The sequence below is a fragment of the Squalius cephalus genome (genome assembly GCF_949319135.1).
Source record: "Squalius cephalus genome assembly, chromosome: 8".
NCBI lineage: Eukaryota > Metazoa > Chordata > Actinopteri > Cypriniformes > Leuciscidae > Squalius > Squalius cephalus.
In genome coordinates this window covers 39,496,279-39,523,542 of record NC_137129.1, presented here as the reverse complement: position 1 = coordinate 39,523,542, position 27,264 = coordinate 39,496,279, and the positions used below count along the sequence as shown (strand labels likewise).

The 27,264-nt window shown below is 40.3% G+C and overlaps 1 protein-coding gene across 1 annotated transcript in view; it reads right to left on the bottom strand.

Annotated features, from left to right (window-relative positions):
- Positions 1-18,121: 18,121 nt before the first annotated feature.
- The window catches only part of bop1 (BOP1 ribosomal biogenesis factor), a 78,503-nt gene continuing 69,360 nt past the window's right edge, over positions 18,122-27,264 (bottom strand). Inside the window, exons 12-16 of the mRNA XM_079879716.1 lie at positions 26,315-26,495; positions 25,536-25,827; positions 23,478-23,562; positions 23,201-23,308; positions 18,122-18,910 (exon numbers count right to left, since the gene is read on the bottom strand). Coding sequence (XP_079735842.1) covers positions 18,757-18,910; positions 23,201-23,308; positions 23,478-23,562; positions 25,536-25,827; positions 26,315-26,495 — 820 coding nt within the window. The 3' untranslated portion in view covers positions 18,122-18,756. The remainder of the gene's footprint in view (positions 18,911-23,200; positions 23,309-23,477; positions 23,563-25,535; positions 25,828-26,314; positions 26,496-27,264) is intronic.

Below are 27,264 nucleotides of genomic sequence, written 5' to 3'. Positions count from 1 at the left end.
AGGTAAGGATTTAGGGGCTCAGATTTATGACCCAGACGGGACCCCACAGCTGGGGTGGGGATTAGCCCCGGGCCGGAGCAGGAAGGTTTTTGGGGGAATAAATCAGGGGGTCTTGGATCAGCTGAAGAAGAATATTGGAGAAGAACGGAGGGATGGGAGAAAGATGATAATCACGAAGAGAAGAACAAGTGAGGAAGGAGCCAGTAATATTTTCATTAGCTTTTAGTTTGAATGATCTTTTTAAATTGTGTTATAAAATAAACTAAACATTTGATGAAGAAAATTCATGATATTCATTATATTCGGGATATTGCATAAAAAAAAAAAAATCCGCTGGATGGAAACGCCAAGATGTGCATACATTTTAAAAATGTGCATAAGACTAAGATGTGCTAAGACTTGAGTGGTTTAATTGAGGAGTAACGTGCTGCGTAACACTTGCTGAAGCTCAAACGTGCTGCGTAACACGAGAATGAACCTCATTGGTTCTTGCTGAAGCTCAAACGTGCTGCGTAACACGAGAATGAACCTCATTGGTTCTTGCTGAAGCTCAAACGTGCTGCGTAACACAAGAATGAACCTCATTGGTTCTTGCAGAAGCTCAAACGTGCTGCGTAACACGAGAATGAACCTCATTGGTTCTTGCTGAAGCTCAAACGTGCTGCGTAACACGAGAATGAACCTCATTGGTTGTTGTTGAAGCTCAAACGTGCTGCGTAACACGAGAACGAACCTCATTGGTTCTTGATGAAGCTCAAACGTGCTGCGTAACACGAGACTGAACCTCATTGGTTCTTGCTGAAGCTCAAACGTGCTGCGTAACACGAGAATGAACCTCATTGGTTCTTGCTGAAGCTCAAACGTGCTGCGTAACATGAGAATGAACCTCATTGGTTCTTACAGAAGCTCAAACGTGCTGCGTAACACGAGACTGAACCTCATTGGTTCTTGATAAAGCTCAAACGTGCTGCGTAACACGAGAATGAACCTCATTGGTTCTTGCTGAAGCTCAAACGTGCTGCGTAACACGAGACTGAACCTCATTGGTTCTTGCTGAAGCTCAAACGGCTCGATGGTGTTTTAAGCCCCCAATGGCTCCTTAGAGGCAGATAACCCTACCCTCAACCTTAAACCTACCCATCCCCTCGCTGCCTGGAAGGCGCCGTTGGGGGCATAAAACACCAAAGACCGCTCAAACGTGCTGCGTAACACGAGAATGAACCTCATTGGTTCTTGCTGAAGCTCAAACGTGCTGCGTAACACGAGAATGAACCTCATTGGTTGTTGTTGAAGCTCAAACGTGCTGCGTAACACGAGAATGAACCTCATTGGTTCTTATAGAAGCTCAAACGTGCTGCGTAACACGAGACTGAACCTCATTGGTTCTTGCTGAAGCTCAAACGTGCTGTGTAACACGAGAATGAACCTCATTGGTTCTTGATGAAGCTCAAACGTGCTGCGTAACACGAGACTGAACCTCATTGGTTCTTGATGAAGCTCAAACGTGCTGCGTAACACGAGACTGAACCTCATTGGTCCTTGCTGAAGCTCAAACGTGCTGCGTAACACGAGACTGAACCTCATTGGTTCTTGCTGAAGCTCAAACATGCTGCGTAACACGAGAATGAACCTCATTGGTTCTTGCTGAAGCTCAAACGTGCTGCGTAACACGAGAATGAACCTCATTGGTTCTTGCTGAAGCTCAAACGTGCTGCGTAACACGAGACTGAACCTCATTGGTTGTTGTTGAAGCTCAAACGTGCTGCGTAACACGAGACTGAACCTCATTGGTTCTTATAGAAGCTCAAACGTGCTGCGTAACACGAGACTGAACCTCATTGGTTCTTGCTGAAGCTCAAACGTGCTGCGTAACACGAGAATGAACCTCATTGGTTCTTGCTGAAGCTCAAACGTGCTGCGTAACACGAGACTGAACCTCATTGGTCCTTGCTGAAGCTCAAACGTGCTGCGTAACACGAGACTGAACCTCATTGGTTCTTGCTGAAGCTCAAACATGCTGCGTAACACGAGAATGAACCTCATTGGTTCTTGCTGAAGCTCAAACGTGCTGCGTAACACGAGAATGAACCTCATTGGTTCTTGCTGAAGCTCAAACGTGCTGCGTAACACGAGACTGAACCTCATTGGTTCTTGTAGAAGCTCAAACGTGCTGCGTAACACGAGAATGAACCTCATTGGTTCTTGTAGAAGCTCAAACGTGCTGCGTAACACGAGAATGAACCTCATTGGTTCTTGTTGAAGCTCAAACGTGCTGCGTAACACGAGACTGAACCTCATTGGTTCTTATAGAAGCTCAAACGTGCTGCGTAACACGAGACTGAACCTCATTGGTTCTTGCTGAAGCTCAAACGTGCTGCGTAACATGAGAATGAACCTCATTGGTTCTTGCTGAAGCTCAAACGTGCTGCGTAACACGAGACTGAACCTCATTGGTCCTTGCTGAAGCTCAAACGTGCTGCGTAACACGAGACTGAACCTCATTGGTTCTTGCTGAAGCTCAAACATGCTGCGTAACACGAGAATGAACCTCATTGGTTCTTGCTGAAGCTCAAACGTGCTGCGTAACACGAGAATGAACCTCATTGGTTCTTGCTGAAGCTCAAACGTGCTGCGTAACACGAGACTGAACCTCATTGGTTCTTGTAGAAGCTCAAACGTGCTGCGTAACACGAGACTGAACCTCATTGGTTCTTGTAGAAGCTCAAACGTGCTGCGTAACACGAGAATGAACCTCATTGGTTCTTGTTGAAGCTCAAACGTGCTGCGTAACACGAGACTGAACCTCATTGGTTCTTATAGAAGCTCAAACGTGCTGCGTAACACGAGACTGAACCTCATTGGTTCTTGCTGAAGCTCAAACGTGCTGCGTAACACGAGAATGAACCTCATTGGTTCTTGTAGAAGCTCAAACGTGCTGCGTAACACGAGAATGAACCTCATTGGTTCTTGATGAAGCTCAAACGTGCTGCGTAACATGAGAATGAACCTCATTGGTTCTTATAGAAGCTCAAACGTGCTGCGTAACACGAGAATGAACCTCATTGGTTCTTGCTGAAGCTCAAACGTGCTGCGTAACACGAGACTGAACCTCATTGGTTGTTGTTGAAGCTCAAACGTGCTGCGTAACACGAGAATGAACCTCATTGGTTCTTGATGAAGCTCAAACGTGCTGCGTAACATGAGAATGAACCTCATTGGTTCTTATAGAAGCTCAAACGTGCTGCGTAACACGAGAATGAACCTCATTGGTTCTTGTAGAAGCTCAAACGTGCTGCGTAACACGAGAATGAACCTCATTGGTTCTTGCTGAAGCTCAAACGTGCTGCGTAACACGAGAATGAACCTCATTGGTTCTTGCTGAAGCTCAAACGTGCTGCGTAACACGAGAATGAACCTCATTGGTTGTTGTTGAAGCTCAAACGTGCTGCGTAACACGAGAATGAACCTCATTGGTTCTTGCTGAAGCTCAAACGTGCTGCGTAACACGAGAATGAACCTCATTGGTTCTTGTAGAAGCTCAAACGTGCTGCGTAACACAAGAATGAACCTCATTGGTTCTTGCTGAAGCTCAAACGTGCTGCGTAACACGAGAATGAACCTCATTGGTTCTTGCTGAAGCTCAAACGTGCTGCGTAACACGAGAATGAACCTCATTGGTTCTTGCTGAAGCTCAAACGTGCTGTGTAACACGAGAATGAACCTCATTGGTTCTTGCTAAAGCTCAAACGTGCTGCGTAACACGAGAATGAACCTCATTGGTTCTTGCTGAAGCTCAAACGTGCTGTGTAACATGAGAATGAACCTCATTGGTTCTTGCTAAAGCTCAAACGTGCTGCGTAACACGAGAATGAACCTCATTGGTTCTTGCTGAAGCTCAAACGTGCTGCGTAACACGAGAATGAACCTCATTGGTTCTTGCTGAAGCTCAAACGTGCTGTGTAACACGAGAATGAACCTCATTGGTTCTTGCTGAAGCTCAAACGTGCTGCGTAACACGAGAATGAACCTCATTGGTTATTGTTGAAGCTCAAACGTGCTGAACTTTTTGAAGTATCAAAGTAGGAGCTGCATATAAAGGGAACATACTGTCAATAGAGTGACAGAAAGCTTTCAGATTTTATTTAAATATCAGGTTTGGAACAACTTGAGAGTGAGTAAATGATGACAGAATTTTCATCTTTTTGGTTGAATTAAGCCTTTGAAGATTTATAGCAAAATATTTCACAGCATATTGGTAAAGATTCCATTTGATTATTGTCTAACACTGGTTGATTGTCTAAGGTATCAATCACTCTCCTTATACAGTTGAGCTTAGTCTAGAGCCAAGGCTTACAGACCAAGACACACACACACACACACACACACACACACACACACACACACACACACACACACACACACACACACACACACACACACACACACACAGAGCTTGTGACAGACAGACACGCTCGATTTCATAAGAGTCCCTGCAGGCGGGCGGGCCGTCATAAGTGAAGCAGCAGGCTGACTGACGGAGTAGAAAACAGGGTAACAGGAGCCGGGCCAGCGCTGGTCATCCGTCTGCTGCTTAACTCGCTCCCCACATCCTGTTTTCAGAGAGATGCCTATGTCAATTTACAGAAGAATTGGTGCCGAAACAGGCCGCGCGAGCCAGGACGTGGGCACTGAGGCATTTTTATCGCCCACTGGCTTCTACTTCAACATATCCCCTGACAAACCCACACAGAAGAGTGTTTAAGGTACGATCTAAAAAAAAAAAAAGAGTTATTAATCTGTACAACATCCTTAAACCTCCACATGAAAACTCCCAGGAGTGCTGTTTGAGAGAGAACTCTGTGCCAGGGAATCATGGGATACGTGTAATCTCAGCCAGAGCCACAAACGCTATTGTAAATTGTGTTAAACTACTGTATGACTGTATTTAAAACAGCACACAAACCCACGGGGCCGAATGTGACTAAACGCTAATGATGTTCAATTACCGTGGATGGCCTCTCCATCATAATCTGTGTGGAGAATTTCACAAACCTCAAATTACAAGGAAAATTACCCAAGTGCACTCAAACACTACAGGTTATAAAAACAACAGACACCGCATAATATTGTACTCGCATAAAGGGTCCGTTCACCCAAACATGAAAATTCGGCCATAATTTACTTATGTTGTTACAAACCTTTCTTTTGTGGAACACAAACTATGAAGTTTATTAGTTATTCAATGAAAGGCAATGCTGTTTTGGAGCTCAAATGTGCCACACAAAAGGAAAAATGTTTATGAATGTCATATATGTACATATATGTTTACATGCACACATTTTTGTCCATCCGAATGAATCCAATCCGATTTCAGATTCTGAAAGTTGTTTATTTACTAAACTTTGAATTCTGATTCACATATTCTTTTACATACATATTAAATGTATTCCAAAGTCATAAACGTTCCAAAAAAAATATTAAATCAACATACCAAGAAGACTTAAAAAGTATGTAAACATGCATATTGCTCATGTTGCCAAATTATTTTTGAATCTGATTGAGAAGAAGTCAGATTCAAGCGTTTACATGCTTCGTTTTTTCCTATTTATCAGATTATTGCAGGTCTACACCAACCCTTTCAATCTGATCGGATCTATGAAGGCTTTTCGCTCTAAGAGCCTTCAATCTGATTGCTAAGGAATTATTTGGTTGCTTGTAAAACTTGTGACTTTTTCCCGATACAATGGCAGTGGATAGTGACTCACTTTCAAGCTTCCAAAATCATGCAAAATATCATCCATGTGACAGTCATCCAGTTATGGTGAGAGACAAACTGAAATTTAAGCAGGATTAGGGAAACTTCCATTGTTTTTTCTTTAACTGGAAGTTCAGTGCTTTTCACAGAAAAAAAAAGTACTACATTATTTCCTTGACACGAAGCCTCTCTTAAGCGCAAAGGAGATCACAACAAATAACACCTTTAGAAGACTTCTTGTATGGATGGACTACTTTTTATACTTATTGCATCCTTTTTGAGCTTGAAAGTGAGTCAGTATTCTCTGTTATCCACTTCTGGGAGGATCATATTTTTACAAAACATTTACATTCTGTGGAAGAAATCAAGTCATGGTTTGGAACACCATGAGGATGAGTAAAGGATTTTTGGGTGAACTGTCACTTTAAGACCATACTTAGTATTAGAACAAAGTTGGTCAGTAAATGTCACAGGTTTTAAAACCACTAACATTTGTTTAGAAAGGGAAAGTCTTTTTACAGTGATTATTTGGTTGGAAAAGGCTCTGAAAAGCCCAAAACTGTCCCATCAACTGAAAAACACCAGCAAGGTCCCTTCAGAATCACAGAAAAACAAACAGACTCGTGCCAGAGTAGGTGAGAAAGTCTCAAGGCACTTCTATTCAAACACACACACACACACACACACTCACGGGTCCGTGCGTGTCCAGATAATAAGAGACTGCCGCCGACGGGCCTCTCTTTTCAAAGCTTCCCCTTCCATATCAAATGTGCTGCTTAAAGTAACCAGAGAACAGCCTTTTACTTTTCTCTAAATTAGCTCAGGCAACTCAATTTCGGTGCGGTTTCTCTTCCACCACTGTCTGCACGGCTCGAGTGCCATGATGTCATCGCGGGGTTGTAAGCACATGTGTGGGGAAAATGAAAAAGGTTCCTCTATTTAGCAGTAATTTGTAACAGATCTGAATGAAGGCGGCTGCCAGCAGTTCACAGGGCTGTTTTCCCTCCAATTAAACGCCCGTAAACTCCCAGCGTTCGGCTTTCCGCAGGTGCGGCAAATTGGGGTCAAGGAGGATCAGATCTGGCTGCCCTCTTGGTACTCTTTAGAGGTCTTTAACGTCAGAGACGTGGCCCGGCGGTTAGTGCTCATTGGGTCTGGGCGCTTATTTGGGAAAGTCCGTCTAGAGATAATTCCGGATCTCTTTCTCCCATCATTTCCTGTGCTCGCCGAATATTTGGAGGTTTGACCATTACTATCTCGTTTTTAAAGTTTTGACTCAAATGAATCAGTTCTATCAACCTGTCTATCCATCTGTCCATCCATCCATCCATCCATTTATAATATATCTATCTCCATCCATCCATCCATCCATCCATCCATCTCTCCATTTATCTAATCTATTTCCATCCATCTATCCATCCATCCATCCATCCATTTATCTAATCTATCTCCATCCATCTATCCATCCATCCATTTATCTAATCTATCTATCTCCATCCATCTATCCATCCATCCATCCCTCCATTTATCTAATCTATCTATCTATCTCCATCCATCCATCCATCCATCCATCCATCTCTCCATTTATTTAATCTATCTATCTATCTCCATCCATCCATCCATCCATCCATCCATCTATCCATCTATCCATCTATCTATCTATCTATCTATCTATCTCCATCCATCCGTCCGTCCGTCAGTAAAATATAAGTAATTTTTTATATTCGTTTGACTTGAATTTGAATTGACAAGTTAATTTTATTATTACAATATTCTCTATTACATGTTGGACCAAAGACGTTTATATAAAAATGAGATGCTATGAATGAGGTAGGGAATTTATATATATTTTTTTTACAGTTTTTACACATATGATTATGTATTATATCAGGATGTAAACATATTTCATAAAACAGTTGATGCTATTCATGTGCTTAATGGCTTTCTGTGCCAAAACAAGTGCTGAAAACACATTTTGATAAAATGACTAATAAATACAGGCACTTATTCAGACACTTAGAGTACATAAAATAGTCTAAATATGTTTAAATGTCTTTTAAAAACATGTTTGCATCATTACAAATGGCATGTTACCGAAGAAAAGCCTGATTTTTGCATCCTTTTATTTTTTGAGTCCCAGGAGGAAAAATAAAAGTTGCAAATAGTCTCTTAACAGAATGTGGACACTTCCTTTTGGTTGGGGTAAAAAAAAAAAAAAAGAACAGGAATGTGTTTCCTTTTTTTTGCAGCATCTGCCAAAGTCTTCAAAGCTGAAGAAGGGCTTCATTGTCAGCATGGACAGACTGAAGATCTGTGAGACAACGGTCTGGCCCTGGATGGGATCTGGAGTTACTGTGCTGTAAATGAGCTCGGAGCATCCCAGAATCCCCTCCTCCTTCCTAAAGACGACACACTGAAGAACAATCAATGGCTGCATCCTTCCACGGGCTCAATCCAAGGACACATGCATCACAGCGGCGCGGCGAACGCTGGCCCAACTTGAAGGCTCCTCCGAACGCAGCCTACGAATGTTTCTTGGGCCATCGAACGAGTGGATCCTTCACAGCGTAGCCAATCCAAAGATTTATTGTGTACCGGAGACAAATGCATTTGTTTGTTTTTTTACACTTTGAAATATATTGGGTTTCAACTTACTCAAATGTCTAATGATACACATGTACAAAAAAAAAAGCAAGTTAAAATGTTGCTTTTATTGTTTATTCTCTTTATGATGTACATAAATCGACCAAAGTGAAGATATTTAGACAGTTTGTGAACCCTGTTTTATATAACTTTCAAAAAAGTCCAGTAGCCTACAAACATTAGGAAATATATAAAATAAAATAATAGAAAAAGATAAATTAATAAAATAATAATAAAATATAAAGTAATAAAAACAATAAAATATGAATAAAATAAAGACTAAAAATGAAAAAAAGCCTTTTCTACATATTTTTCATATTAATTATCCAGTTTCAGTCAGAAAGGTCACATTACAGAAGTATCTATTTGGGTTGTTAAAAGCATTTGAACTTTTAAGGGTCTTTGATTAAAGAAGCGTTTAGTCTATTTCCAGCGTAAATCGAGCCATATATGGAAAGAAGCATCTGTGAAAGGCCGACAACATAAAGAATTCAGTCTGAGTGCTGGCGTGCGGTTAGGAAGAGATTTACACTGGTTTATTTATACATTAACACCGAGCTTTGACTGCGTTGATTTCTCGGATAAACCAGGTTGTATTTCTGCGTCAGGACCAGACCCCTCGGAAAACCACTTGGCTTGGAGTCGCAGGCTTCATCTCCTCATTGTGGTCATGATGAGGCAGAGGAACTCCAAAAAAAGAATGACAAAGTCTCTCAAATGAGATGCTAGGAAAATATTAATGTGCCTTCACTGTGTCAATAATGTGTTTGGCTGCTACCGTTTGGAATGACTCAACGACTGAGATGCAAAAGGAACCGTCCATCCATCTTTGGCTTTGCATGCTGAATGTTCAGGCTCGGATTTCTCGGTCGGTCACGTAAAAGCTTCATCTCTCCTCCCGAAACTCCTGCAACAAAATAGCCTGTCATATTCACGAGCGAAGCCTTACTGACGGGCCAAATGCACTCGCGTGGGTAAGAGTTTGACCCAGACACGACTGAAGCTCACCTGGTAAAGCATTTTATCACTGTTACTGACAATAAAAGCCAGAAGAAATGATATTTTTCAACTGCTGGTGCGCAGTTTGCAGATAAGTATTACATTCAAGAGTAGAAACTAGAAACTGCGTTCAAAACCCATTTTCTTTCACAATGCACTGCATTTCTGGGTGTAACAGGATATTAGATGGGACTTGATTTCATCCATCAGGATTTCATTGCATGGTGAAAAGTGGCAGAAAGTTGAAAAATAAGAGGAATCGATGATGTTAGCTGAAACGGAAAGTCATTATTACAGTTTGTGAAAGTAAAATATCTGCAAAGTTTTAAAGATCAAAGTGCAGATAAATGGACTTATCGTCTCCTAAAGAAAGAATCGATTCTGAACTTCTGAAAGGAGTCGTCGGTAATTCCAGTCTCACTTCCTGTTACACGCGTAACAATGTAACACATTTGCATAATGCAGTCTATGATCTTCATTGGCTGACGGCGAACAACGTCTACTTTGACCCTCAAACACTGCAGTTGTAGCTGAGACTGGAAGAGTTTGGTTCATGTTGTCCACATGTTGAGAAGACGCTGTTTTCTGTGCTGTGAATCCACTTTCTGCACTTCAAAAGAATGAGACTCGTGCTGGAGATGATACGGAAAAACCGACGCCATCATTACTGTTCACATCACTGTGTATCAAGTGCTGAGGAAGATCCGGAGCTGAGATTCAGATATGGTAATGGGTGTTTTGTTTATGGTCGACCAGTCACAACAGACTGGGCCGTCTGACCAATCAGAGCAGAGTAGCTCACAGAAAGGAGGGGTTTAGAGAGACCGAATGTTCGAACAAACCGTTTTCAGACTCTTCGAGAAAAGAGGTGATGTGCAATCTATATTGTGAGAAAATTTAACTTTTTTAACCTTTGATGCATGTAAACCTATTGTAGGAGACTCCAAAACAAAATTAGAAACCTTTAAAATAGCATGATAGGGGCAATTTAACACACTTTTGGAGCAACATTCACTGATGAATCGTTCACAATGAGTGTTCAATTTTGATTTCATGTTGACTTAAAGGCTTTGGGATCCAGCATTGGTATCATTTACATGCAGAACTTCACTAACATTGAATGTGAATAATTAGGTTATGAAGCCAAAGGATCAGATGTTTGACATGAGTCACAATGTTCAGCCAGTTTAATAAAACTGACAGACTAGTCTGCTGGTACACTCAATCCTTCTAGTATCCGTCTCCGTCCAGGCTACAACTCCATGTAACAAACCTCACTCGCTCTGGGAGATATTCCCTTCTCGTATAATTGGAGTGGGTTAGTCTTTAGGTTCGATATCACTGCATTCCCAGCTGACAAAATTTCGCTTTTAGAGTTAGTGCAATGTGTCCAAATACATGTTGTGTTGTTCTTTTGGAGTATCATCAGCAACCCACAGAAATTAGACCTTTCTCAAAACTTCTCTTGAGCGATTGAGTCCGCAATATTCAAGCCGAAACTTCAACTTGTACTCTTATTTTCCAGCCCAATCAAAACCAGAATCTTCTAAATGAATCAACTTCTCAATATGAAATGATTTATGAGCATTTAAACACTCTGTTTAGGGGTGTTTTAATATATATGGGAACAGGACCCTGCAATAACCTCTTTTCCACAGACAAGATGGTGTTGGTTCTGCTACTCAATCCGGTCATAAACCAGAAAATGTTTTCTGGTAGCCAAGTAAAGTTTTCAGCAACACCTCCTCTTCCAAGACTAAACAAAATTATATTGTTTGCATTACAATCAATGAAACCGTCTACAATGGAAACACGCCGTGCCGTAATGCAACATGTTTGGTTGATGGACATCCTGTTCCCATGCATTTAACTTTTTCACTGTCCATCCGATGAAAAATTATTTTGTTTACAAATATCATGTGCAAATTGATTGCGGTGAATTCTTTTTTCATCATATATTTGAATAATTTGACCGTTGCATCAAAAGAGGCTCGTGAATCAAACTACTTTGGATGTTAAAATGTCCTCAAAACTCATAAACAAAGACGGTGATGTGAGGTGCATGATTATATGAGCACAGGGTATGTCATCATTTGGCTCTGAAATCAGTGGAAATGCAGGACGTGTAATGAGAACCAGCACCATTTCTGTGAAAAGTAAGAGTACCTGATTCATTTAAATATTAGGTTAAATTTGGTAAACATCCTCCTAACCTATTAGTAATATTTTTTTGGCCCAACACTTGATTGTAAGATTTGAAACATGCATTTACAGTAAAGCTGCTATGAAATGATGTGTACGTGACAAATAAACATGAATTGAATTAATAATCTTCAGCATCAGTTTCGTTATGGCTGAACTCATGGAAACATGGGCTGTGTTTAACTAGTGTTTTAGACACACTCGCAAATTTCCCCAAGCCATTTTGAAGTGCGTTCAACTTCAAGTGGACAAGGGAAGTTCATTTGGAAAGACACTCAACCCCTCGATTTTAACAGAGGGAGCGAGTCTTCTCAACATGGACACTTCAGGCAGGTCCATAGACCACAATGCAACACAGCTGTGACGTCACAACAGCACCATAGCAGATTTCAAGTGATCAAGAGCTTAGGCCGTTCCATTACAAGGGTTCCGTTAGTAGTGGGCACTAACGTGAGCAATGAATGAGTGAATGAGATGGAGGGAGGCATAAAAAAGGCACTGGCTGTGTCTGAAATCGCCCCCTATACCCTTAAATAGGGCACTATTAAAGGGGACAGCCATTTGTAGTGATGTTCGAAACCATAATGGATGTTATCAAGTGCACTCCTTCAATTCCATAATGAGTGTACAACAGATCTATGCTCAACGGCTAGAGAATGCCCATAATGCACTGCGAGAGTCGCTCGTCGGATTAATTCCCGCGTCTCACCAGAAGATGGCGCTGGCAGCTGAATCATCCATCCATCCATTTTCCAAACCGCTGGTCCAATGTGGCTACAATATCATACAGGTATAAATTCCTTTTTAATTGATTATTAAATTGTTTAATTAAGGTTTATACATATTTTCCATGACAAGAGTTATACTTTTCATCTTCCTACTGGAGCTGCCAGTTTGCTACGGTCGTCTGTTGGCCTTGCCAGGAAGCAGCTCTGCCAAATATAAATGTATAGTTGATGTTAAAATTAAAATTCATAATTTATTCACACTCTTGTTGTTCGTTCCTTTCTTCTGTGTAACACAAAAAGAAATGTTTAGCAGAGAGTTCCAGCTGTTCATAGGGAAAGTGAATGGGAAAAACACCATAGTATATGCATTTTTTTCTATTAATAATCAGACGGAAGTAATCTCAGGAGTACAATTGAAGTTAGCATTATTTCATTAAGTGAAAATCTTCAGGCAGGGGTTAACTTGTGGGTTCCTCGAGTTAAAACCCATCGGTATATCTGGAAAACTGGCACAGCTGCTGTTCAGGTGGGCTGATGTGGATTCGGGTCAGAACGCTCTTGACGTGGGGCATTCCGAAGAAAAATCCGCTGACAACATCGTTCCTCGCCAGCTCCAAATCCTACGGCTCTCAGCGGCTATCCCAAATTAACTTAGTGAATCAAAGCCTGCGGGAGCTGCAGGACTCCGGCAGGGACTCTAATTTTTTCCACTTATGCTGGAATGTGGCCTTCCAAGTGCCCAAGTCTCTCAACACCAACTATTTGCTGTTTGTTTTGACTGTTTTCCCTGCGGGGAGGGTGAGCAGAGGAGGAAAACGGTTTAGGGAAAAGCAATGGAAACACTCACCGACTGCCAAGACTGCATCCATTTTCTCCTGAAACTATTCAAAATGATGCAATGGGACTGTTATTGGGTTTCACCGACAGGAAAACCACAGGTACACACACACACACACACACACACACACACAGGCTTGTGGGCGAGACGCACCATGATAGACATCCAGAGCCTGCGAAGGCTTTTTTTTTTTACCAGACAGTTTCAATGCCACCGTCTGAAGTCATACTCCAATTATGGAGCGCCGGGATGCAAAATATACGGAACACTTCATGAAACCTCTCTGTGCATAACCTGAATTTAACAAAACCCCATTCACTGTCCAGTGTCTAGCAGAGCTTGTAAAAGATCAGGGTTTTTTCTCACTGTGGGACAGACGTTCTCTGATGTCTCGTCAATGTTGAGTGTCTGACAAGTCCACTAAGAGGTCCCGACCGGAGGAAGTCATTATGAGGTCACCCCCGGTCCTCCTGAGCACTTATGATGTCATCTCACAGACTGGAGGTTTTTCCCGGGAATGCGTCTCGTGCCATTTTGGGGTCTGGAACGAGTATCGCGCGTCTGTCACGTTTCTTTACACCTCAGAATTCTCTCGCCTCATGCAGGTCTGTCAATCAGACGCCTTATGGCCTCGCTGGCTGTACTTGTACTGCGAATTTGGAGAAAATCCCTTTGCATTGATTAAAAGTAATTTTATGTTTCCTCCTCGTACATAACGTTATAAAAGACCCAGAGGAAAAAGAGCACGGGGATTGACGGCTGCGATCAATTGCGCAGTTTCCACGACTAGCCTACTGACGGTTTTAATTGATAAATGTGGTTTGGTCGACAGAGAACATTTCAGCAGTGGAAACATATAATGGAGAAGTGTGTTTTATGAGCCCTGGCGTCCACCGCCGCCTCATCAAACGGCTTCCACCTTATTAAACGGACATTTGACCCAAAATATGGAAATTCTGTCATCATTCACTAACCCTCATGTTGTCCCAAACCTGTATGACTTCTGTGGAATGCAAAAGAAGATATTTTAAAGAATGTTACAACTGTTTTTACCCCTACAATGAATGTCAGTGGGGTCCAAAACAACACATACTTTCATTATATGAACAAAAAGACATATTTTGGTGAACTAACATTTAACATTTCAGTCAGAGACATTAGAAATTAATGATTTGTGGCAGTTTCTTTTTCTGTAGGAAAGCTGCAGTTATCATTTGTCTGTCCAAATATAGGCCTACATGAAGTGATGTGTAAGTGAATATTTGAAGGATTATGTTGTGCCTCTTTGGAGTAACAAGTGTATTAACATGCTGAACAAAGCTAAAATCTCTCTGTAAGTCCATACAAATCTGGTAAAATTCAAGTCAGACTGAAGGCCTGTTCACACCAAGAACAATAACTATAACCATAAATCATTCTAGCTAGCTGCAATATCATACCCCAAATATAATGAGGAACAATATTGTTGGAATTATTTTCAGTGTGTTTTACCTTCCTACTTTTAAGTGCACTCTGCATTTATGTTCAACTTAAAGTCGGCATGAAACAGAAGTTGCAATAATCTTTTCTTCCACATTGTGATGAATATCTGAGTGAAACTGCTTCTAGGACAAGAACAAATGTAGGGCGGGGCTTGATTTTGTCTGTGTGGAATTGATTGGATATGGTTCTGGTTTGCTATTGGTGGATCTCTTGTGAGTGACAGGTCCCCCGCCCACACGCCAGTAATCTTTTAATTAAAGATTATGAGGGTACATAAATTAAAATAAAAAAGATGTGCTCTGATAAAACATTTATAATAAATATTCCGTTAAAAATTTTGATTTGATAGTGACTAACTTTTAAAGTGCATGTTAACTTGATCCGCAGATTGGTGCCAGGGTCCACGTTAGGGGTCAATGTTCGGCTGGTTAGCGCTCAGTTAACCCCTTCTGGTAGATAACTACTCCATCTGAGGGCGAAGAGCATCTTTCTCCACTGCTGGTCATGAAGTATCTATGTAGTCTTACGAAAGACATCCTCGCTTCCAAAACTATCAGCCAGTTTTCCACAGTTGCTTTACAAAAACTCATCCATGCTTCCTGTTTAGCAACATTAAAATATATATATATATATTGCCAAGATAGGCATATTTTTCGTGTATCAGGCTTCAGTCTCTTTCCATGAGCACAAGAGTCACGCTCCGCTGAATTACTGCTACCGCATTCATGTTTTTCTAGAGTTGAGGGAAAACCACTGGAGCGCTGACAATGACTATTTCTACAGTTATTTTTAGATATCTGACTTCCCAAAACAGAATGTGCCTGGCGTAGTGGATGCTAATCACATAAATAATATAAAACTTTCCAGGCAAACGCACACGCTGCCCCCACTGGCCTGACATGGTGAAAACGTCAACTCTGATTGAACTGATCCACGGATAAACTCAGCACTGACTGGTCATCCGGTTGGCAATCTGTCATTCACCGCCAAACTAATGCTGAAGCAGCGCAGAAGAAAAGAACAAGCGCTTTTCTGAATAGCTATGTGTGGTATGACAAAATACCACGGTGGTTCATGAACGATTCGGTCATTGCATGAAGAATGAAAGGCTCAGGAAGTAAAATCATCATTCATACCATTACCATCTATGGCTGCATTATGATTTCCCAGTTTACAGGAAGAACAAACGTTCTTCCAGTAACGTCAACAGAACATTCGTTCAATGTTATCTAGTCTTTAATGACGTTTTCAAAACATAAGCACAAAAACATTATTTATACATTGTACATGGAATGTTTTTTTCTGAAATGTTTTAATTGGACATTTTATAAATGTTACTACTAGTTTCCAAATGTTCAGAGAACATTCAAAAGTACCATTCCCATGGAGTCATTCATTCCCATTTGAAAAATTATAAAATGTAAAGTTTGCATGTGTTGTGTTTTAGCACCCAGCCATATCAAAATTCAAGAATTGTGTTTTTTGATGCACCCTATATATATACACAGGTGCTGGTCATAAAATTAGAATATCATCAAAAAGTTGATTTATTTCAAGAATTCAACTTAACAGGTGAAACTAATATATTATATAGACTCATTACATGCAAAGTGAGATATTTCAAGCCTTTATTTGTTATAATTTTGATGATTATGGCTTACAGTTTATGAAACCCACGAAATCAAAATCCCAGAAAATTAGAATATTACATGAAATCACACAGTAATTACACAGTAATCCCATGGTCATTGAACCAGGTTTTGGTTCTTTTGGCAGTGTGGGCCGGTGCAAATCCTGCTGGAAAATGAAGTCAGCATCTCCATAAAGCTTGTCTGCTGAAGGAAGCATGAAGTGCTCTGGACATGTCCTGGTAGACGGCTGCGTTGAGTGGACAGCACAGTGGACCAACACCAGCCGATGACATGGCTCCCCAAACCAACACAGACTGTGGAGACTTCACACTGGACTTCAAGCATCTTGGACTGTGTGCCTCTCCATTCTTCCTCCAGACTCTGGGACCTTGGTTTCCAAATGAGATGCACAATTTGCTTTCATCAGAAAAGAGGACTTTGGTCCACTGTGCTTTATTAAATCCAGAGTCAACGCAGCCGTCTACCAGGACATTTTCAGAGCACTTCATGCTTCCTTCATTTTCCAGCAGGATTTGCACCGGCCCACACTGCCAAAAGAACCAAAACCTGCTTCAATGACCATGGGATTACTGTGTGATTTCATGTAATATTCTAATTTTCTGGGATTTTGATTTCGTGGGTTTCATAAGCTGTAAGCCATAATCATCAAAATTATAACTAATAAAGGCTTGAAATATCTCACTTTGCATGTAATGAGTCTATATAATATATTAGTTTCACCTGTTAAGTTGAATTCTTGAAATAAATCAACTTTTTGATGATATTCTAATTTTATGACCAGCACCTGTAGATGAAACATGGTCGCATTAATATAAAAGTCAGCCAATGTGCGTTCACAGCAATTCAACTATTTTGCAACAACTGTGATTGTGACTCATTCAGTCAGTATTTTGAGTCGTAAAAATTCATTTTATAATCATTTATTCTGAAAAAGAAAGGATTTTGGATCTGGATATTACCTCACTAGTGAGAAATTCATGAAGCTTTTAAGTTGTGAAAGTATTTTACTGATAGAATCGTCAGAGCAGCGCTGACAACACCTTTCAACACACTTACCGGTAGTGTGTGTGTGCATTTGAGAGGGAGAGAGAGAGTATATGCTGTCCATACATATTAAAATGTAACTTTGTGGCAAAAAACATGTAAATAATAAGATGTTTTTATCCAATGTTTACTATATTTATTTGCTTGGTCAATGTCGTTGTGGGTTTTGGTTCTTTAGGTATTGTAGTCTGAAATAACTGAAATCATTTGGCGAAGTGATATAGAACTGTAATGCGGTCAGGATCTCTCTGAGACTACTTTAGCCGCGCGTTTCCCTGAAAATAATTGCACACCTTAGAACGTGTCAACAAATCAGATTCAAGCATTCAACAGCCCCATAGCACAAGATTTATTATTACATGAGAATAATGGAGCCATGCCAACATAAATACTACATAAAACATTAAATGAAGTATTCATGCTTGCGGAGCAATTTTATGTTGTAGTCTGAGATCACATTATCTAATCTACACTGGAAAGTCTACAAACACGTCATTCCCTGGAGATCCTGGCAAATTAACAAAGGACTGCGACCTCCACACGGAGAGACTCGCAGCCTTGAGACTGACGAGAAGGACCCGCAGGTGGACGGCCTCCACGAAATATGATCTATAACACACACTGGCGTCTGATCAGCAGCGTCTGGGTCTCTCGGCGGAGGAAACGAAACCTATTCCCAGAGTCTCGCTGCATATAATTCAGGAGTCCTGAAAATCACCCTCGCTGACCTGTGGCGAAGCACCAGAGGAGAAGAAGAGAAAACAAACTCCAAACACTCTTCAAGAAACACCATGTTTAATTAAAAGGTAACTGGTCTCTGAAATACAACTGGTAAAGGTTTCAAAAGTCAACAGGTTAAGGTAAAAAAATAATCAAGACGTTAACAGCGGTGGGTGGCGACGGCAGCAAAAAATCTGGATGAAACGCTTCGTAAAGGGGTTTAAAAAAACATCAGGAGGTGTAAGTGAAGGACAGACGTCTGCAGCTTCGTTTCATGTCTTGTTTCCTTTGGCACGGCCTAACGTCGGACATTTGTTTCATTTCAAATTCAGCTTCCTTGTCCAAGGATTAGCGGTCGGGCTTGATTTGCTGTGGGGCACAGACGGGCCGATGCGGAAACGGGCCTTTCCGAGCGATCACGGTTTTGGGTTTGAAACCAAACCTGTCTCTCTTTTTACAGCGTCAGTTACTCTGAACTCCAGTCCGGTGGGAATCTGCGAGCGGCTGGATGTATTTTCTTCTAACATAAAAAAGGCAAAACATAGCTCAAACACATATTATAATGACATGTTCAATATCAGATCAGGCACATGATTCCTGCCAGCAACATGTCGGCGTCCTCAGAGAGTTGGAACTGCTGTGTAATTTCTGGGTTTGAAAACTGGAGGGTTGTGGCTGCTTTTGTCTCGTTCTCTAGGTGAAGAGACGGACCGTTCCGTCGGCCCCCGAGGAAAACACCCAGGGTTGAGTCGGGTGGAAGGTCACATCGAGGACCCCGAGGTCATGAGTGATGGTGTGACCCTTCAGAACCTTCACGGGAACAATCAGAGGATTCTGCAGCAAGTCACTGTAGGATAAACACACACACATACACACACATTAGAAGGGTTCGAATAATCATTTTCATGATGTTTGGCTACAATAACGGCTCTTGAATTTCTGAACTCTTTTCTGCCAGTGGACATTTCTTCAACTATGAGAACTTTTATTAACCAGGGGTTGATTTTTATTAAAGCTAACAGATTTTTGTATTATATGAAGGTCATATTAAAACCATCTTTGAAACATTCTATTTTATATTTGAAACATTTATTTTAGCTACTTTTTAAGTGTCTTGTATAATTAAATTATATTACAACTTTTTAAATGTTCCATGTACAGATTTTATTGTTTTTATTTGTTGAAAAAATTTATTTAATTACATTAACACTAAAATGTCTAAAAATGAAATGTCTTGTCTACAGATTTTATATGAAACAATTAAATTACATTTATTAAATGAATCCCTACATTTTAAACTGTGATATTGAAATGATTTGTTTTTCACTCTTCACTCACTTTGTTTAAATTATTTATCAAAAAGGTTTACATAAATTTATTTCCAACCATTCATCATTTGCATCACAAATTTGACTATTAGAACAAAATTCACTAATTTTAGCCCTTATGCTTGTTTCTCAGAGACATATTTCAAAACGAAATACGCCAAAACAAAATGAATAAAACGGCACTCATCAAGCCGTTTAATTTTAACATACACTCTTAAAGGGATAGTTCACCCAAAAATGAAAACTCTGTCAGTAATTACTCTCCCTCATGTTGTTCCAACCCCGTAAGACTTTCGTTCATCTTCAGAACACAAATTAAAGGGTTAGTTCACCCAAAAATGAAAATTCTGTCAGTAATTACTCACCCTCATGTTGTTCCAACCGCGTAAGACCTTCGTTCATCTTCGGAACACAAATTAAGATATTTTTGATGAAATCAGAGCTATGTCTCACTCCTCCATAGGCTTCTATGTGACTGAAACTTGCTGGCCCAGAAAAGTTATTAAAGAGGTCGTTAATATAGTCCAAGTGACTCCAGTGGCTCGATCTTAAGTATATCAAGCGACGAGAATACTTTTTGTGCGCAAAAACAAACAAAAATAACGACTTTATTCCACTTTTCATTTCCTTCTCTCTGGGCCTCGTAGTGTTTTTGCGCTGCGCGTCTGTGTTGCACGTCATCACGCATCACACACATGACCGGCGTCGGCCAATAGTGAGCCTACGTGGTGACGTGAACACAGACGCGCTGCGCAAAAAGACTACGCGAACCAACTAGAGGCCCAGAGAGAAGGAAATGAAAAGTGGAATAAAGTCGTTATTTTTGTTTGTTTTTGCGCACAAAAAGTATTCTCGTCGCTTGATATACTTAAGATTGAGCCACTGGAGTCACTTGGACTATATTAACGATCTCTTTGATGACTTTTCTGGGCCAGCAAGTTTCGGTCGCATAGCAGCCTATGGAGGAGTGAGACATAGCTCAGATTTCATCAAAAATATCTTAATTTGTGTTCCGAAGATGAACGAAGGTCTTACGCGGTTGGAACAACATGAGGGTGAGTAATTACTGATAGAATTTTCATTTTTGGGTGAACTAACCCTTTAAGATATTTTTGATTCTGTCTCACTCCTCCTTAGGCTTCTATGTTATTGAAACTTGCCAGCCCAGAAAGTTAGTAAAGACAATGTTTAAAATAGTCCAAGTGACTACAGTGGCTCAACCTTAAGTTTATCAAGTGACGAGAATACTTTAGTGTAACAGCGCAGCGCTTCTGGATTGTACGTCAGAACGTAGGCTTACTATTGGCCGACGCTGGTCATGTGTGTGATGCTGGCCAATAGTGAGCCTACGTTCTGACATACAATCCAGAAACGCTGCGCTGTTACACTACGTGCACTCACTCAGACCCACACAGAAGAAAATGAAGAGTTGAATAGTCGTTATTTTAGTTTGTTTTTTTGCGCACAAAAAGTATTCTCGTCGCTTGATAAACTTAAGGTTGAGCCACTGTAGTCACTTGGACTATTTTAAACATTGTCTTTACTAACTTTCTGGGCTGGCAAGTTTCGATCCCATAGAACCCTATGGAGGAGTGAGACAGCTCTCAGATTTAATCAAAAATTTCTTAATTTGTGTTCTGAAGATGAACGAAGGTCTTACGGGGTTGGAACAACATGAGGGAGAGTAATTACTGACAGAGTTTTCATTTTTGGGTGAACTAATCCTTTAACTCTTAAATATTAAAGCTAAAATAAAAAGTAGGATAGAATATGATCTACCTTAGTAAAAAAAGTCTATTTTTAGACCAGTCAACCATCCTGTCCCATCCCAACAGAAATAGTTTTTTCCCCCTCTACCAAAATGTGGTGAGAACGGTTGGCCGGTCTGAGGGCCATAAAGGCCATAAAACAGTGAATTCTGGAAATATGGTTTGCTGTAGATGCATCAACAGTTTGACTGGGGAAAGTAAGAAGTGGAAAAATAACATGACATCCTGTGTTTGAGTTTAAAGAGATCTATTAAGGCCAGCTGATGAAGGGTTTTCAACTTTTCATGCAGATCTGGCTTGCCGTACACGGATCATTAGCTCCTCTCAAAGAGCGTTCCTGACCGTACTTCGGGAATGATAGTCTAGCCCAGCAGAAACACTGGACACAAGCCCGACAGACAGACAGACAGACAGACAGACCGAGAAGAACAGAAACAAGAGAGAACTACACAGAGTTAAGAGAGATCACCACACTACTCACACTGTTTATGCAGCATGTGCTGTATACTAACATCTCTCTATGCATGAAATAGCTGGGAGACACTTAAGGCGCTTTGACACCTGGCTTGTTTGGAGCATTTGTTTTCGAAACCTGGTGCGTTTTATAGCTCAGTTCGGTTCATTTAATGATATATGAAAACCGTAATCACGCTCGGATCCACACCTAAACAATCCGAGATCACCCGAATGAAGAGGTCTCGGCTCGACTGAAAATTAACTCGAACTCCGAACAGAAAGCAACGAACATAATTCATAATGGGAAATGTGTCATGTAAAAAGCAGCAGTATTATAAATAAATATATAATTGATCAGTTGTGTGTGTGTGTCATCTTAATGGATGACGAAAAGGAAACTCTGACCAATAAGAGGACAGTTGTACTCACATGTGACCTGCATACACACATTTTGGTACGCTTTGAAATGTTGCCTTGTGAAAGCGAACATTTTAACAAATGAAGTCAAGAAATGATGTACAGGTCTGAAAACGCCCTAAATGTGCAGTATAGAAACAGAGCTCAGAACACAGTTTCCCACAATGCAATGCACTTTCCAATTCCAGTGTGAAGAATTTTACAATTTTCTCTCCTCATTATTTGATTGGACTGTGTAAAGATAAAACATTTTATACATAAAATTAGGTAAAAAGTCAAATAATTTATTCATGTAATTTCATCTGAATAACACTGTGAATTAAACATGAATATAATGAATCTGTTTCACACAGAATTTAAATATTAATATGAACTTATAGATCATGACTAGACGCCACTCACTGAATTAAGCATGAGATACAGTTTGAAACAATAAATCGTTTTTAATATTTATATTTACATACTACACAATTTAAATACATTTCATTATATTATATTTATATTTTTAACTAACATTACATTATTAAAATACTGCATACTGCATGAAATTGTAATGTATATTTAATTATTAATATTTAAAAATTTCAAAAGGTCAGCAGTGCACAAACATTACGTTTTTAGTATTTATCACTGCATACAATTGTAATTTAATTATCGATATGTATGTATTTTAAGTAGTTAGCAGTTCACATAATACACAGTATGCACTACACCTATAGCTTATTAGCCTATGATTTAAAAAAAATATATTAATTGAAACAATATGCATTATTACACGATGAACCTTTCAAACAATATTATGCTTCTTTGTCACATGACCTAATTTCAAAGTTTTGGCAGTCCACTAAAACAATTAGCCACAAAAGCACATCTGATATTAATTTCAGTTCATTTGTCACACTGATAAATGGAAACTCGAGTGCATTGCATTGTGGGATACAGCATTCCTGGAAATGCACTCTTTTGAGTACTTCACATATTCAAGTACAAGATGCATAAAGAAAATTGTCCATTATATATTCAATTTACTGCAGCAACAGTACGAATAGTTTGGTAGTATTATTTAAACACAGCCATAGAAAGAAGAGAGATTAGAATATTAAAAAAGAAAGTCAAACATTAGGAAAAAGTCAAACAAAAGCCGGAGAGGAAGAGGATCAGACTCACTTGTAGACCATCCCGTGACAGACGATCACGCTGCCGTCATCAGAGCCCGACGCGAACAGTGGGTAGTGGTTGTGGTAGGCCACGCTCCTCAGAGCCTTCTTGTGATGCCTGTGCGGACAGAGACACAAGACAGACCCGTCAGCGTCCCGACAGCGGAGGAACGTTACACAGAACCCAGGAGACATTCATTCATCTGACAGCGCCAGCATTAGCAACAATTTCCCTCGAGTCTGACCCAGACTGCCCAAATTATAAAAACCTGCTCGTGCTGACTCACCGGAGAACTTTGTATGGTTTCGTGGACAAGTCCAGATCGAACCAGGCCAGACGACAGTCGTAGCTACCGCAGATCACGTTGTCACCTATGGAAAACGGGTGAGAGAGGAGAAACCAATCACATCTGACTTGCAGAAAGTGGTCACTGATGTCACATCACTTTGGGGACATTTAGATTCAGATTAAGCCAGAACTACTTTCCTCTGGTCAACTTTTATATAATATACTCTAACTGGCTGAAGAATGTGCCAGTTTTCATTCTGAAAGGTTACCGTAAAACGTTAACGTTCATAATCGTTCACCCAGAAAAGAATTTCTTCTCGTTTATTCACAGACATCTCATTCCAGACCCATATATCTTGCTTTCTTCACACAAAGTATTTTTAAAAATCTCCAAGCTGCTATTTTCCATTCATTCAAAGCCTATGCAGCTCCCAAAAAGACAAAAGAGCGGCATTAAAAGAATCCATATGACCGGAGTCATCTGAAGTCTTCAGGAACAGAGCGACATTTACATCAGCATTCACTCAAAATCTTTCCCTCAAATCTTTATGCATTACATTCTTTTATTTCAGTTAGTTGCTAAGGCAAAATTTCTCATTTTATTTTATTTCCACTTTATTTCAATTAACTTATGGCTTTAGTTTTAACTAACAACCCTTATTGATGCAAAACAAACAAACAAAAAAAAAAAAACGAAAAGGAAATACAAGTGGTAGTTTCTGGAGAAGTCAATGTGGCTCTTATTAATTGGAAGATCATGTTCTTGACAAACCTCATGTTTGCAAGTGATTAGTAGCTGATTGTTTCTATCTGTAACATTTAACATGACTTTCTGATGTGCATCAAAGAATTCGTAAATGTGCTACCATCCTAGTTTATTCACATGAGTATCTCTCTTACTTCAAGCTTGCATTTTGTGCATTTGATATTAAGTTTCCATCGAAACGTTTTCATGCAAATTTTGAATCTAAAAATGCTGGATGGAAGCAAGATGCAAATAAAATGCACAAAATGCAATATCTGATCTAACAGGTAGGAACTATACAGAAACTGAATAGTTATCAAACACTTCACAGTCTTCACTGTATAAATTATAAATTTGATATAGATTAATCCTTATTAAAGCTACAAATGTTATTCAGTCAAGAGCAGCGAGTGATTTTCTCTGTCTTTAGTTCTTTGATTTATATTAAATGACAGACATCACGGCAGCAGCTTTTTAGGATGCTATCACTTTAAGATCTGACGCACATCCTATTTTCTCACAACTCTTTATGGTTCTTTTAGATTTTATTCAACTAATTTAAGACAGAGCTTACGAGGATCGCCAAAGCTGGCATTTTGACATAGTTTTGTGTGTTTTTGTCCGTTCAAGCGCGATAGAGAACTCGATGCACTGAAGCGGCTTTCTGTGTGCATGAGTCCGGTGTGTGTGTGTCACACAGACAGGAGATTCACTGACAGCACAGATTCAAGTTCTTTTTTTTGCCTCTTATTGTGATTGAATGGCTTGAATGGTTTAATAGCACTTGAATTAATGATAGCGTTATCATATACTGTAGCGCTGCCAAAGGATGACAGAAAAAAACCTTGTTAAATATTTACACATTAAAATAAAAAAAATAACTGCATGCATTAATGCGTTTTGACAGCTCAACCATATACACAAACCAACCCTAAATAACTGCTTTCCAAACAGCCTGGATCATTTTAGAATATCGAAGATTTAATCTTTAATATAAAATGTAAGAATGTGCATAGGTAAATCTCTTTGCAACAGGAAGTGCATCAAATTCTTCATTGCGCTAAAACGACTGGATTTTACTCACAAAATTTAGCCAAACCATGATAAATATAACTGCGCCTGTACAGTACCTTGCCCTTTTCATTTGACAGCCCCTGTTTTCTTTAATCGCATAGAAAACAGAAGCTCTCAGATTATCCAAAACTACTACTATGTTTTACAGAAGAAAGTCATAAGGTTTATGAATGAAATGAGGGCGAGTAATTGACGGTGAATGTGAATTAACCCTCTCAGAGACGTCTTGTTACGTACCTGCCGGGTGGACGGACATGCTCGAGATCCATTTGCAGTTGGCCATCAGCTTCTTGGTGAGCTCCTGCTTGATGAGGTTGTAGACTCGCACGTATCGCTGCGTGGCCACGAAGAAGTAGGGCCTGACGGGGTGGAAGGACACGCACTGCACCAGACCCTTGCTCTTGCGGAAGGGGTTCTGCGTCCGCCGTTTGCTCACCTGGTGGATGACCACCTGCAGGTTGCTGCTGTTGTCGGGCATGACACACGCCAGGTAGTCGCCTTTCCCGTGCCACGTCACCTGCCTCACGGCCTTCACAGAGAGACGAGAGAGAAACCGGCAGAGGTCAAAGTCATTCTGTGGTAAATCCGCAGACGATTAATCCAATTATAACCTCAAAGACACGCTGGGACTAAATTTACTGCCGTTATTAACACCGGCTCGGCCTCTGCCAGTCTGCCAACGCGTGTCGCTGCTTTGCTTTTTCCAGTAGTTTTAATTGGACACTAGAGGAGTCTTAAATTTCTTTCCATTTCAGGAAAAAGACGACCACAGGCTTGTGGCCTCTGCCAATAGTTAAAAGCCTCTGGCTGCCGCTCACGTGAGGGACGGACGGACGCTCTCACAGGGGATACACGAAAGAAAGACATTTTCATTTCTATTGTTAACTGGAAAATACTGAACTGAACAGAGGAGAAATTTGCCTGGCTAATGGTTATCGTGATGATGTCATTCCTATGAATATAAGAATGAATGGTAACGCTTTACCATAAGGTCTCTCTATGTGCGTTTTGATTACCTTGGGGTGTTTGAGGACGAGGCGGTGACCCTGCTCGTGACCTTCGCCCTCTGAGACGGCCCACTGCACAGGCTGGTCCTTGGCTTCCTCTGGCTCCTCATAGGAAGAGATCAGCTGATCCGTGGCGGCGCACAGCAGCCGGTCGCCCAGGCCAGGGTTCAGGAGGAGGATCGTGTCGTCACTGCACACAAACATCAAGTTAAATCTGATCCGTCTCTCATCTATCCGTATGTCCATGTATCTATCTATCTATCTATCTATCTATCTATCTATCTATCTATCTATCTATCTATCTATCTATCTATCTATCTATCTATCCATCTATCTCAATCAATCAGTCTATCTATCTTTTATTTCTAATCTATCCATCTATCTTTCCATCCATCCATCCATCCATCCGACAGACCAAACCATTTATCTAACCTACCTAGCTATTTATCTAACATATATTAAACTAACTAATCAACCAGCCAAAATAATAATGTTTATCTATACATTGCATCTAACACTATTTATCTAACTTGCCTTCCTATTAACCAACCAACCAACGAATGATTAATATGAATCGCTGGCTAAATAATAAGTAAGGAATAATTGACGACAGGCCGTTGAATTATTAGAAAAATAATGCACACCCGAGGTGGTAATGCGGTCACGACGCGAAGCGGAGTGGCCGTTCACCTCGGGTGTGCATTATTTTTCTAATAATTCAACGGCCTGAAGTCAATTATTCCGCTTATACTAGAGTTACCACACCTCGAAACATTGTTCAGATTATGTATTTCAAGACGTTTGTTAAGCTTTTGTCATTAAAACGCTCTTGTATGTAGGACTAATTTCTTACGCATCTAATCCAATGCCTCCGTTGCTAATTCCAAAACGTCATTTTAGAGTTAGTAACGGAGGTTTGAGCCAATGATAGCAGACTAATGCACTAATGCTGGGGACAC